This window comes from Corythoichthys intestinalis, chromosome 1 (genome assembly GCF_030265065.1).
Source record: "Corythoichthys intestinalis isolate RoL2023-P3 chromosome 1, ASM3026506v1, whole genome shotgun sequence".
Classification (NCBI taxonomy): domain Eukaryota; kingdom Metazoa; phylum Chordata; class Actinopteri; order Syngnathiformes; family Syngnathidae; genus Corythoichthys; species Corythoichthys intestinalis.
Window position 1 is genome coordinate 9,711,793 of NC_080395.1, and position 14,815 is coordinate 9,726,607.

Consider the following 14,815-nt stretch of genomic DNA (forward strand, 5'->3'; position numbering starts at 1 on the left):
GGACGTCAGCAAAGGTTGGCCCCCCAAATTTTTACCACACCAAATCTGGCCCCCTTTGCAAAACGTTTGGACACCCCTGATGTAAAAGGTGATAATTATCATGTAAAAATGTGATAATTGTCGTGTAAAAATATGATAAAAACGTGATAATTATCATGTAAAAATCAAGTAATTATTATGTAAAAATGTGATACTATCAAGTAAAAATGAAAACACCTCATTTAAAAACGTGATAACTATCATGGAAAAAACTGATAATTATCATGTAAAAACATGACATCTATCATGTAAACATGTGATAACTACCATGTAAAAATATGAAAAACCAATGTAAAAAATGTCAGTTATCATGTAAAATCGTAATTATCGTGTAAAAACGTGATAATTACCATGCACAAGCGTGATAATTATCATGTAAAAACGTGATGCTATCATGTAAAAATTAAAAATGAAATAACTCATGTAAGAACATGTTAACTATCATGTAAAAAGCTGATAATAATAATGTAAAAACTTGATACTTATTATGTAAATAAGTGATAATTATCATGTAAAAATGCGACAACTACCATGTATACATGTGATAACTACCATGTGAAAAACTAACATAAAAAAATTTGTTATCATGTAAAAACTAATTATCGTATAAAAAATTTGATAATTATCGTGTAAGAACGTGATAATATAATGTAAAAACGTGAGATTATCATGTACAAAACCTGATAACCATCATGTTAAAGGTGATAATTATCATGTAAAAATGTGATAATTGTCGTGTAAAAACACGATAAAAGCGTGATAATTATCATGTAAAAATGTGATAATTGTCGTGTAAAAACACGATAAAAGCGTGATAATTATCATGTAAAAATGTGATAATTGTCGTGTAAAAACACGATAAAAGCGTGATAATTATCATGTAAAAATCAAATAATTATTATGTAAAAATGTGATAGCATCAAGTAAAAATGCAACACCTCATTTAAAAACGTGATAACTATCATGTAAAAAAACTGATAGTAATCATGTAAAAACATGATACTTATAATGACTTAGTGATAATTATCATGTAAACATGTGATAACTACCATTTAAAAATATGAAAAACCAACGTAAAAAATGTCAGTTATCATGTAAAATCGTAATTATCGTGTAAAAACGTGATAATTATTTTGTAAGAATGTGATACTATCATGTATAAACATAAGATTATCATGTAGAAAACCTGATAACTATCGTGTAAAATGTGATCATTATCATGTAAAAATTTGATCATTATCATGTAAAAACGTGATAATTATTATGTATAAATTAAAAATGTAATAACTCATGTAAAAACATGTTAACTATCATGTAAAAAACTAATAATAATCATGTAAAAACGTGGTACTTAGTATGTAAATAAGTGATAATTATCATGTAAAAACGTGACAATTATGTAAACATAAGTACCATGTAAAAATGTGCAAAACAACGTAAAACATGTCACTTATCATGTAAAATCGTAATTATCGTGTAAAAATGATAAGATATGTGATAAGATGTGGTAAGAACGTGATACTATCATGTAAAAACGTGAGATTATCATGAACTAGTAGAAAACCTGATAGCACTTATGTAAAAACGTGATTACTGTCATGTAAAAAACTGATACTTATCATGAAAAAACGTATTATGTAAATAAGTGATAATTACCATGTAAATAAGTGATAACTGTCATTTAAAAATGTGATAATTATCATTTAAAAACATAACTATTGTGTATAAATGTGAAAATTATTATGTAAAAAAAGTGGTAATTGTCATGTCAAAACGTGAAAACTAACGTGGGAGCCATGGCGGCATTTGAACGAAGGTTAATTTATTGCCACCTTTCCACTTCTAATGGATAAGACATGTACTAATGATCGACTAATTAGTGGGAGGGTGCTTTTGGCCAGAGGAAGAACAAATTTTGCGATGTCAGGGGGCATAACTGACCAATGAGGTCCTTGTTTGGCGCGTGTCTGGCCAGGTTCCTGAGCAGGGCGGTGAGCGGTCGCAGCTCAGCCTCGTTGTCGGTGTCCAGCAGGTCTAGCAGGGTGGGCAGCATCCTCTCCTGCTCCAGGACCACTACGCTCAACACCGATGACCACTGAAAGGCACAAAGCCCGCCTAGTCAGCACGAGGGGGCGAACGACCGTTCGAGCGAGCGTACCCTGACGTCTCCGGCGGTGAGGTTCTGCAACGCCCCGATAGCCGCTTCCCTGCTGGCCGAGGTGGTATCGCCTCCGTTCTGGAGAACCTGCTTGTACAGCGTCACCACCCGCGGGTGCCAGAGCCACTCTGCGCCATGCGGTTCTCGCGACACCTCGGACAGGATGGCCAGACTTTGGTTGCGCTGATGCTGAAAAAAACAAACCAAAAACAAACGGATATGTAAATAAACTGCGATGACAACGTTCCAGACGGTCCTTTTCCTCTTTGCACCGAAAGACACACTTTCCGTAATTTCCAAAACGCTTTTCCACCACTGTTGTTTTCGTCAACAATGACGATAACGATAATATTTATTTACACACTGACAAAATTGGAAAAAACAGTTTCTGCTCTTGCACTCCTCTTTAAAAGAAACTGCTGTATTTTAAGCCAAAACAACTGTTGTGTTTGATAGAACAATATGTCTGTATGCTGCCATAGCAGACTCATGGCGCAATAAGGCCGCAAACTATTTTTAATTAGCCCCTTTTACCCTAGAAACCCCCGTTTACAGACATCGCGCAACCGTTTTTGTTTCAACCCAGCCAAAAAACGAATGTAATTTATTATGTTTATTATTCAAAATGTCTGTCATTTTTAGCTTAGAGTCATTAATTGATGTCTAATATTTTGTTTAAAAAAAAAAAAAAAAAAACCTTTAAAAATTATTCACTCGCATATTCTAAACTTTTAAACAAATTACGTCACAATGAAAAAAATGGCGTCTGTAAAAAAGTCACGGATATCTACCTCATAACTATCGTTTAATTGTATTTTTGTCGTTACTGTCACATTTTCCCCAATATTTTAGATGACAAATAATTGAACCAAAGAAAGAAAGAAAAAAAAACATTTAAAGGTGTAAATAACTGAAAAGAAATCTCGCCCACTCCTTGATGTCTGCGAATTCTGCATCGCGACCCTTGTTATATTACCATGTTTCACCCATAAAATCCGCAAAAAATCCGGTTGTGGTCATTCACAACTGTGTCTTGACACTCGGTGAGACATGCAACATGGAGTTTTTGGATCGAAAAGAGGTAAGTACGCGATAATATCTCGTTAAAATCATGGCGTCTTTAATTATGCTCTTGCATGCTCTCACCTCCAGTTAGGGTTTTGCTGTTTATTTATTTAAAAAATGCCCTCCTGTTCAAAATGTTTCTTCCCTGAGAAAATTGAGATTTTAAGCTTTCCAATGATGTATCACACATGTATATCAGACAATTTTGAAAGTTGGCCAAATTGGGGGTCTCAGAGCTCAGAACAATATGTCTATATGCTGCCATAGCAGATTCATGGCGCATTAAGCCCTCAAACTATTTTTAATTTTTCCGTTTGACCCTGGAAAGCCCCATTTAAAGACATCACGCAACCGTTTTTGTTTCAACCCAGCCATAAAACGAAGGTAATTAATTATATTTATTATTCAAAATGTCTGTCATTTTTTAGCTTAGAATCATTAATTGATGTCTAAAATTTTGTTTAAAAAAAAACTTTAAAAATTATTCACTCGCATATTTTAAACTTTTGAACAAATTACGTCACAATGAAAAAAATGGCGTCTGTAAAAAAGTAACAGACATCTACCTCATAGCTATCGCTTAATTGTATTTGTTTTTTGTTATCATCACATTTTCTCCGATATGTTAGATAAATAATCGATCCAAACAAAGAAAAATGGAAAAATAACGTTTAAAAGGGTAAATATATGAAAAAGAAAATCTCGACCACTCCTTGATGTCTGCGATTTCTGCATCGTGACCCTTGTTATATTACCATGTTTCACCCATAAAATCCCCCCAAAATCCAGCTGTGGCCGTTCACAGCTGTGTCTTGCCACTCAATGATACATGCTATATGGAGTTTTTGGATCGAAACAAGGTAAGTACACGATAATATCTCGTTAAAGTCACGGCGTCTTTAATTCTGCTCTTTCATGCTCTCACCTCCAGATAGGGTTTCACTGTTTAATTTTTTTTTTTTTTTTTTAAATGCCCACCTGTTCAAAAATTTTCTTCCCCCAAAAATTGAGATTTTAAGCTTTCCATTGATGTATCACACATGCATATTGGGCAATTTTGAAAGTCTCTAAATGGCCAAATTGGGGGTCTCAGAGCTTGAACTTGAGGTCACCTGAATGTTTTCCGCCATATATATATAAACATACATACAGTAGATATATGTACTTAAACATAAGACCACTTTCCTTAAAATTTTCAACACATTGGCTACAACTGACCGCACAAGATGTCCTATCTATTTGAAGTGGGAGGGATGGCAATGAATAAACTAACGTTCATTCAACTACTTATAATTTGAGGTAACTCCGTATCGTGCCTAGACATTCAATAGAAATGGATCGCGAGAACAAGACTGCAATCGTTCACGCGTGCAGCCGTCGTCGCCAGTAATCGGACCTTCGCTGGCTTCGCTTATTCTCGCGAAACTGGATCCTCCCCGCGGACCTGAGCCTATTTCTCCGGTTTCTTTTCTCCCAAGCGGAGTCGATTACAGCGAGCGGGCGGAGTCACCTCTGCGTTCTTCTTGCTGTACATGGTGAAGCAGCCGATGGCCTCGGCGTCCCTGGGGGCGGAGCCTCTGGTGGGACCCTCCAGGCGGAGTCGCACCGAGTGTGGCAGTTCAGAGTACAGCTGGTAGGAGAGATTCCTCAGCACGCATACAGAGTTCTCCAAACCCTGACAAGGAGAAAACAAAATAGTGCTAGAATCTAGTCTAGCTAGCGGCTAGATCAGGATTCAGCAACTCGCGGCTCTTTGACCTGGCTGATTCGGCTCAGTTTTATGTTAAATAAACGTACTGTATATTTAGTGCTAAACTCATTCCAATTCACAGCAGAAGGAAAAAAAAGGCTTGTTTTTCTGTTTATTAGTTGTTTTATAGATCGATTTCCTGACCCATGTATCGATGTTGTATCGCCATATCTTGAGATCATCATTATCGTGAGCCTTGTATCGCAAATCCTATCGCATCGTAAGTGTTAAGGTTGCCAACCCCTGGGCTAGACGGACAATAGATGTCTTTTCTTACCTTGTCGTCAGCGCTGACTTCCTGCTTGATGTAAGACACCAGCGAGTCCACCAGACCCGAGGTGTCCCGCATCTTCTCTCGGGTCCTCTGGTTCACCGAACTCAAATTTCTGCACAAAACACCCACGTTTCAGCAAAGCACCACGGATAGATGTTGAGTTGTAGTAGGAGTGTAACAGTTGACGCGGATGGATTGAATCGTTTGCTTTGCACATTCAGTTCGGTTCCCTTGCTTACCGTTTCAGTTCCGTTTTATGCATTTTTTTTCCTCATGAAATGTAGCTTCCGCATTGACGCCTTTAGTGTCAGATGCTACAACTACAACGGACAAAAGATTCTGCTTTTAACCGCCTGAGTCCTACGATCACGCCGGTGTTTAAAAGTAAAAGTAAAAAAAAAAAAGACTACAACCATTGTTGTTTTCGTCAACGAGAACTATAACAAAAATATTTCGTCGACGAACAATTTTTTCATGACGATGACGAGACGATAACGAGCTAAAAACGTATCTTGGGAGATTAAAACTTAACGACAATAATTCCAATTTTCATCTGACGAGACGAGAGTGAGACGAAAATGAACCAGTTTTCGTCCCATGTTCACACTGTGTGACATTTTATGTGTCGTTAGCCTGCCTAGTTGTGTCACTCATGTGACGTGCTGCGACCCCCCAACTCACCCACTAGTCTAGTGTCCTTTCCAGTCTCCCCATTGCTTGTTTTGAGACACACACGGTAAGATTTGTCTTCTTATCTTGGCAACAGAGAATATACAATGTTGTTTTAGCCTTTAAAGGTCTATGCTGAGTGCTAAATGTAATTCGTAGCATTAGCATAGCATTCACATTCACGTTAGCATTAGGCTATTGCTAACAGCGACCGTCCTCCTAAACTCTCGGACAACTTTTTTTACATACAGTTCGTGCCGTCAAGGCGGGTATAACTAATTGAAAATAATGTAGCCTACTGTTTTGCCGGTGTGATTAATTAATTATGTAGTGTCTTAAAAAAGCATGATTAAAAGTAAATAAATAAATAAAAATAATAACAATAAACATAAAGCGCCACTGTTAACATTACACGAAAGTGTGGATTTCAAACTCTATCCCAGTTTTTTGGCACTGATAGACCACATAGACCAGAGATTGATCGTTTTAATTTGCTGGTATGAAATATGTTTATCCGTGCATTTGCGTGCACTAGACACTAGAGGGTGCTTATGCTCTTGGGATGGGAGGACTGATACTTCACTTCTGCATTTTTCCAGTTGAATTTTGATATCTTTTAGTGTATTTTTGGCCTAATATGGTAATGTAACAGCCTTGCAGTTCATCACGCAATACCGTCTTGACAACCTCAAGTCATCCAACCCTCTGTGGGCCGTCTGATATCCGAACCAATCAGCGGAAAGAGGCAGGAGCTGCAGATGTGACGTCACCAGGAAGCGACTATCTCGTTGAATACAATGGCGGACTGCATAGCATTTTTTCATTGGGAAACAATGGTTTTGCTTTTCTCCCAACCATTACTGTGGCTTAATGTAGATCATTTGCTGATGAGTGTGACGAGAATAGCCGCCGTCCAATCAGCAGCCGTATATTTTTTTAAGGCTCCCCCCATGAAAACAATCACAATTAGATCTTTCCCAGATCAAATATTTCCGTGGCGGAAAAATGGAACAGTTCGTCTGGCGTGTCGGGTTAACTCATTTGCTCCCAAAAACGTATAAATACGCTCTATTCTTAACTGTGTCAGTGTCCCAAAGACCTATTTATACGTCTTTTACATTTTTTTTTAAAAAGAGACATCTCTGGGTTCTGATTCAATTTAGCGCCAAAGCACTAAGCTGAAAATCCATTTTAACCCTTTAACACCTAAGCCTATTTTGGCCGAATTTGCATGCATTTGATGTTGCCTTTATATTTCAAAGAAAAAATTATTCACAATGGCCAAGTTGGGCCCCTTTTTTAAGGACACTTTGAACTTCATGTCCAAACTGTTGTTTTCTTCACTGACCATTATAATCCACATTTTGGACCCAAAAAGACAAAAAAAATTCCAAAATATTTTTTCAAAATTTGTAATGTTGATGTCCCATTGACAACCAAACATGCTCGACCAACCGTTTTGAAGCTTGAAAATATTTATTCAGCTTGTTAGGATAAACATTCAATAGAAAAAAATAAGATTGAATAGTTTTATGTTTGACAATTCAACACAAATAGCAAGTATGGTCATAGGCGTTTTTGGCCTTTACACATACTATGGTCAAAACAGGTTATATACAGTGCAAAATAGTGAGAGAAAAAAAATATATCATTAAACACAAAAAAGGTTTGGAGGATATCTCTTTGTCAAGTTAGGTATTATACCCATCACCTTATCTAAAGTATATACGTATATGCAATCAAGCTTCTCGAACACTCATCTTTATAAAAATTGAAAAGATTATAGTGAAGAAAAAATATATATAACAGTGAAAAAAAGTATTTGCAAAAATATTGACAAGTAGTTCAGATCAATTCAAATTATTCCCAATAAAGTTTTTTTTTTTTTTTTGCCCACTCAATAAAGCTTCTGCATGAACAGGTCACGGAGCTGCGTCACACACAACGTCATACAGCCTAGTCTTTTGCCGTTTGCGCGCTCTTTTGTCACTTCTACTCGCCGAGACGCCGAGTCATCCCAGGAAACGACAAATACGGCTCATCTTCTTCCTTGAGTTAATGAAATAATGCATTAGCTTGCGCTAAATTTTGTTTTAGGATTCATTCTGCACGTTTCAAAGTCGCTCGCTCAATCCAACCGGCCGTTGCTTGCTTCGCATGCCTCCTTTTCCTTAGTTGGCGCCTCGCTCGGAAATTTAGTAAAAATGTCCACATTCAGTTCGTCCTTCTTGACATCACAACGGCTCTTCGGATATGTAGTCTTTTTTGCTGTTTTCGGTTTTGAAAAAGGACAAGAAATGATGGAAATGGTCCATGCAGCGTTTTAATGCATATTTATGAGTGCAATAAAACTATAAAACTCAAATGACATTATCTCCCGTTTTTCTTGGTCAATTGACTTCAAATAAAAACTGGTGTGGACATCAACTTCCGCACTTTCAAATGAGACCAACCAGCGGCACGTGGGTGACGTAATTACAGCGTGACGAAGCTTCAAAGACGACATGCGTAAACGCGTCGCTGCCGACACGTTCGGTGTTAAAGGGTTAAAGCAAAAAAACTGGCCACTGGAGGGCAGTAGCGCATTTGGTAAGACTCGCAACCCGATTCAACGGCAACGAACGGCCGGGCCGCATGGCCAAGGCACCGGCGGAATGGAGAACAACCTAGAGGACACCCGGGATGCCAGGCGCTGGACGACCGAGCAAAACGACCGGGACCACCAGTGCAGCGGACGATGCCCTTGAGTCCATGCTGCTCGCCGAGCAGACCCAGCAGAGACTCAAAAAAATTCATCTTTAAGAGACAGGCGGCGATGAGGGAAAAGTTTACCCGGCTGTCGTGGCCACAACAGCGTCATCTCTCAGTTAGGTATGTGTAAATAAATTGTTACTTTGCTATAAAAGCTCTATTTGTCTTGTTGTTTATGTTATTTTGTAAAAGGAAAACATTATTCAGACGTTTGGGATGTAACTAAAGAAAAAATAGCTGTGTTAAAGTCAAAGTTATGTTTGAAATGTATGCTTTCACAAAAAGCTCTTTTTTTTTTTCATCAGAAACTGGAAAATTGCTCAAACTAAGCTATTTTCTAATGCTAATTTCTAAAGAATGGAAAAAGGTATGAACTTACTTTTTTTCCTGCTGAAAGAAGAGAGTCTAATCTTTCCTTTGGTGGGTTCTATGATTATACAGCAATAGAACAGAATTTTCTGTGGGCCTTGCAAAATCAGTCAAAATCCAGCATAACGGCCGGAAGCGAAGGGGGTTGCACCGGTGGCTGGGAGTGAATGAGTTAATAATGTAATAGGTTATAGTGTAATAATAACAGTCCTAATGACAAACATTAACTTTTAAATTACCGTAATTTTCGGACTATAAGCCGCTACTTTTTTCCTTCACTTTGAACCCTGCGGCTTATAGTCCAGTGTGGCTTATTTGTTGATTTATTTGGGTTAATGGGTCACACTTAAAAGCAGCGTCATAAAACTGTAATAAGACTGTCATAATTATGAAATGACACTATCATGGGCATTACTGATTGCTTATGACAGATGGCCACTGTCAAATACTGTGTAACCAAATACCAGAACTAGCAATTAATGAAACAACTGGAACAGTAACCGAAGCAATAATTAGGACAGAACATGAATTTTGATTGTTATTTACATATGTAGCGCTGCAATGCATGCTAGGAGGTATGTTGGACAACAACAGTATTGACAGTAGGTGGCAGCAGAGGTTGACTGTCTCCCCCAAGGGAGCAGTTATGGCCAAATGAAACATCTTGAAGCAATGAAGCTTTGGAGCAAATTGGTTCAAAGTTTCATGGTGGTTCATTTGGTCTTATGAAAGACACGCATAATACGGTGAGGACGACTGAGGCTTATACACCAGTGCGGCTTATCTATGAACAAATGCCGTTTTTGTGTCAAATTTGGTGGGTGGCGGCTTATAGTCAGGTGCGCCTTATAGTGTGAAAATTATTGTATGTGCTAAAAAATGTCTTTTTGCGTACTGTGACTTGTTTGTACCGTTACACCCCTAGCATTTAGCGTGCAGGTCACGTACCTGAGGCATCCGGTGGTGTTGTTGAAGATGTCCTTCTCGGATGGACTGAGGGGGACGCTGGCACAGAGAGGGATCAAAACCTTGCTGCTGAGTTCCGACAAAGCTTCCCTGCACAGCTTCTCCTTCAGGTTGTCCCGGGACGACAGATTCCACAGCACTCCTGGAGGCCGGCGTGACGTCACGTCATCATCATGTCTGCATCACTTCAGGAACGAACAACCAACCTGTGATGTTCTTCCGCAGCTCCTCATCCGGTTCTCCCAAGACGGCGACCAGTCGCGCCACCCCGCCGGCGTCGATGAGCGTCACCTTGTTGTCGGCGTTCTCGTAAATTAGGTTGCGCGTGGCGCCTGTGGCAAAGCGCTGCACCTCCAGGTTGTCGCTTGAGAAAAGCTCGACCAGAAGGGGGATGCCATGGAGAAGGCGGACCTAGCGGGACACGGCGACTTGTATCAGCGACCGAAAAAAGGAAGAAGGAGTTGAGGGAGTACCTGGTTTTTGCAGTCGTTGCTATGGTAGCACTGGTGTTGAATGTAGGCGGCGCCCAGAATCTGCAACGCCGAGTCGGGTTCGGACAGATACCTGACGGCAGTGTGCAGGTCTAGACCTTGCATCCTACAAACGTATGAAGATAAAAAGTGAAGGTCCTTCCAATTTTATAGAGTTCGATATGTATCGTAGTCAATGTTGGGAAATGAGTTTATACTGGGTTATTTTAGGGCATTTCTGGCCACATTTCTGTTGATTTCAGGTCACTTTCTGATGATTTTGGGATATTGCCGGGTCATTGTTGTACATTTTGGGTCGTTTTCTGCTCATTTTATAGGAAATTGAAGGATTTTGGGGGGGGGGGGGGGGGTTGTCAAAAAAATAATGACCATGGGTTCGAGTAGAAAATCAATCGGCGTCAACAGACACATTTTCTAATTTAAATGAATTGGTTGTCTACAGTTGTCAACGGCGGGCAATGAGTTAGTTTGGAGTCACTTCCTTTTTCATTTTAAGGGTACTTCAGGTCACTTCCTGTTGATTTTGGGTCACTTCCTGCCCATTCTAGGGTCACTTCCTGTATATTTTGGATCAAAGACTGGCAATGAGTTCAATTGGAGTAACTTCCTTGTTCATTTTAGGGTACTTCAGGTCACTTTGTGCCCATTTTGCAGCATTCTGGTGTCACTCCTGTAACTATGGGATCAATTGTGGGTAATGAGTTCATTTTGAGTGAATTCCTTGTTGATTTTAGGGTACTTCCAGGTCACTTCCTGTTGATTTTGGGTCACTTCCTACTAGGGCTGCAGGTATTGATTAATTTAGTAGTCGATCAAATCAACTAGTTAGTTCGAATAGTCGAGTAATCGGATTAGGGACATTTGATGTGTTGCAGAATCAATTTTAGGAGATGTAAAACAAAGGCTTGCTAAGATTGCACTATCAAAAGACGATATGATCACAAAATAAAATTCCTGAGTATTTCTTCAAACAATGTAAGATTGCACTTTCATTTCAAAATAAATGAAAATACCCGATCTTAGCCTCAAACGGTGTTAAAAAAAAAAATACATGAGGATCTAAGTACAACAAAAGAACAATTGGCTAACTCATAGCAAAAGTCTGCTAGCTTAAATGCTATAAAATGCTAACTTTTTTTTTTTTACACAATACTCTTGACAAATTGTTCACACACACTCCTGCAAAAAACATCAAATATACCTATAAACTAAATTACAAATGCATAAAAAACATTAGCTCATATTGGTCTTAACAGGGAGCAGCTAGATTCAGCCATGTTAAGCCGGTTGCCACAAGAGAACGGTCATCCACCCAAATCAATAAAACTAAATGCAAACACTTCCAAAACAAACCATCATAACACCACAGTAAATAAACACATACTCGGAGTATCAAAATTTGATTCTAAGCTTTTTTCTAATCGAATTAATCAAGTTAATCGATTAATCGTTGCTTTTAGTACTCACTCTGGGGTCACATCATGTAAATTTTGGGTCAGTGGCGGGTAATGAGTTAGTTTTGAGTCACCACCTTGTTAATTTTAGGGTAATTTCAGATCACTTCCTGCACATTTCATGACATTTTGGATCATGTTGATTTTACAGTATGTATACAGTTTTGGCCAAAACCGTAGGGTTCCACAAAAAAATTAACATAAAAAAAAAAAATCCTCATTTATTTCCAATGGCCCTATTCATTTCCAATGAGGAAAAAAATGACCGAAATAAACAGGAAGTGGTCTGAAAAAGCCCTAAAATCTACAGGAAGTGACCCTGAAATGCTTTGAAACCAATGGTTACTGAGCCAAAATGTATAGGGAGTAAGCCTGGAATGCCATAAAATGTGGATGAAGTGAATTGGAAGTTCCTCTAAAATTAACAAGAAAGTGACCCAAAATTAACTCGTTGCCCACCATTGACAATGATAGACGTCCAATTAACTTAACTGGGAGGACTGGCTATGAATGCTCATCTTTCAATTCCTTTTGACTGGGAAGGGCGAATAACTTTAGGTCTAGGGCCATCGAGTTACAAAGGAAGTCTCCCCAAAATGCCCCAAAACGTCGCCCAAATATCTACAGCAGACATGTCCAAAGTCCGGCCCGGGGGCCAAATGCGGCCCGTGGTCAAATTTCATCCGGCCCCCAGCCTCTGTCATAAAATCAATAACATCTGGCCCGCACACAGACTTAATAAATTGGTCAGCAGTACTGCAACCAGCATACGAAGTAGCTTACACACAAAATGCTGCTCCTCATTTACCCACTAAAAGGCAGCAGCACTTTAACCCTTTATTGCCAAATGTATCACATTTATACACCTAAATTTCATGATTTTCAGACTAATTTAGAATTTTGACATTTCTTTTGGGAAAAAATAAACGATGGATGCAAGTCAACACATGCATCTGCAGGTTCCATAAGAAAAAAACATGATTTAGCATGGGTTATAGATATTAGAGCACTTATTACACATATTCATTTTGACTTTTGTTTTCACAAATCTGAAAAAAAGGTTTCATTAGGACCTTATTTTTCAAATTTTGGGATTCTCTGATAATTGCTTCATGTTGCAGGTATTTAAGGGCTGAGCAACATTACTCCGTGTGACCCTTTACTTCCAATTTTCTAAAATGGCGACAACAACAAAAAGTTGACTGTGACGGCCGACGCTTCAAAGATGGGTGGAAATTGGACTATTTCTTCACTAAAATACGCAATAACCGTGTCTTGCCTCATTTGCAAAGAGACAGTCGCTGTTTTTAAAGAGTTCAATGTGAGGCGATATTCCTAGGGCTGTCAAAATGATTGCGTTAACGGGCGGTAATTAATTTTTTAAATTAATCACGTCAAATTATTTGACACAATTAACGCACATGCCCCGCTCAAACAGATTAAAATGACAGTACAGTGTAATGTCCGCTTGTTCCTTGTTTTTTGGTGTTTGGCGCCCTCTGCTGGCGCTTGGGTGCGACTGATTTTATGCACCAGTAGCATATTGACATCAACAATGGCGAGCTAGTAGTTTATTTTTTTGATTGAAAATTTTACAAATTTTAATCAAACGAAAACATAAAGAGGGGTTTTAATTAGGACTGTCAAAATTATCGCGTTAACGCGCGGTAATTAATTTTTTTAATTAATCACGTTAAAATTAACGCACATGTCCTGCTCAGACAGTATTCTGCCTTTTGGTAAGTTTTACAGCAAGGTTTTTTGGGCTGTCTAACAGCGAACTATTGTGGTCGCTTTGCGACATGGTTTAATTCTTTCTTGCCAGTTCAATATGGCTGCACGACGTCTCGAGCTGACGCCTACGTTGTAATGTTGTGCTTATATGATCCTTGGACAAGATTTGTCCATAAGTATGGTTGTTGTAAAGAATGTACATATTATGTTAGTAAGCGAAATGTTATATTTTTTGTATGAGACGCTTTTTGTTTATGTTTAGTGAACCTGTATAGCGTGCTAAGCTAACGTTGTTGCTAATGCAATGCTTGTGTACTTTTTTTTGTAGTTTCACTACGGTCTAAAGAGGACAGTGGTTTGAGGCCATTTTATTAATAAATCAGATGAAAAAGGAAGAAGTCTGATTATTAAGGCGTCGTTCACTAGCTGTCTAGCTTTGGAAAAAGTAAACGCCTCGGAGTGAGGACAGCATAGACAGATTTAAATGACAGTAGAGTGAAATGCCCACTACAGTCCTTATGTACCATATGTTGAATGTATATATCCATCTTGTGTCTTATCTTTCCATTCCAACAAATTATTTTACAGAATATATATATAATTTACAGAAAAATATGGCATATTTTATAGATGGTTTGAATTGCGATTAATTGCGATTAATTACGATTAATTATTTTTTAAGCTGTAATTAACTCGATTAAAAATTTTAATCATTTGACAGTCCCAGTTTTAATATAAAATTTCTATAACTTGTACTAACATTTATCTTTTAAGAACTACAAGTCTTTCTACCCATGGATCGCTTTAAGAGAATGTTAATAATGTTAATGCCTTGTTGATCTATTGTTATAATAAACAAACACAGTACTTACAGTGGCGAGAACAAGTATTTGTTTCCCATTGGCAGTGTATCAAATACTTTTTCTCTTTCCATCTTCCATCCATCTTTCCATTCCAACAATAATTTACAGAAAAATATGGCATATTTTATAGCTTAAAAATTTTAATCGTTTGACAGCCCTAGATATTTCCAAACAAGACACGCTGATATGCACGACAAGATTACAGAGAAGATACGCAGCGAAAAATTTAAGC

General features: G+C 38.2%; 1 protein-coding gene across 1 annotated transcript in view; it reads right to left on the reverse strand.

Annotated features, from left to right (window-relative positions):
• The window catches only part of LOC130917179 (plakophilin-3-like), a 64,139-nt gene that overhangs the window by 18,039 nt on the left and 31,285 nt on the right, over positions 1-14,815 (reverse strand). The window contains exons 4-10 of the mRNA XM_057838301.1: positions 10,515-10,638; positions 10,248-10,452; positions 10,024-10,183; positions 5,290-5,398; positions 4,773-4,937; positions 2,198-2,386; positions 1,981-2,134 (exon numbers count right to left, since the gene is read on the reverse strand). Of these exons, the coding sequence (XP_057694284.1) occupies positions 1,981-2,134; positions 2,198-2,386; positions 4,773-4,937; positions 5,290-5,398; positions 10,024-10,183; positions 10,248-10,452; positions 10,515-10,638 (1,106 nt within the window). The remainder of the gene's footprint in view (positions 1-1,980; positions 2,135-2,197; positions 2,387-4,772; positions 4,938-5,289; positions 5,399-10,023; positions 10,184-10,247; positions 10,453-10,514; positions 10,639-14,815) is intronic.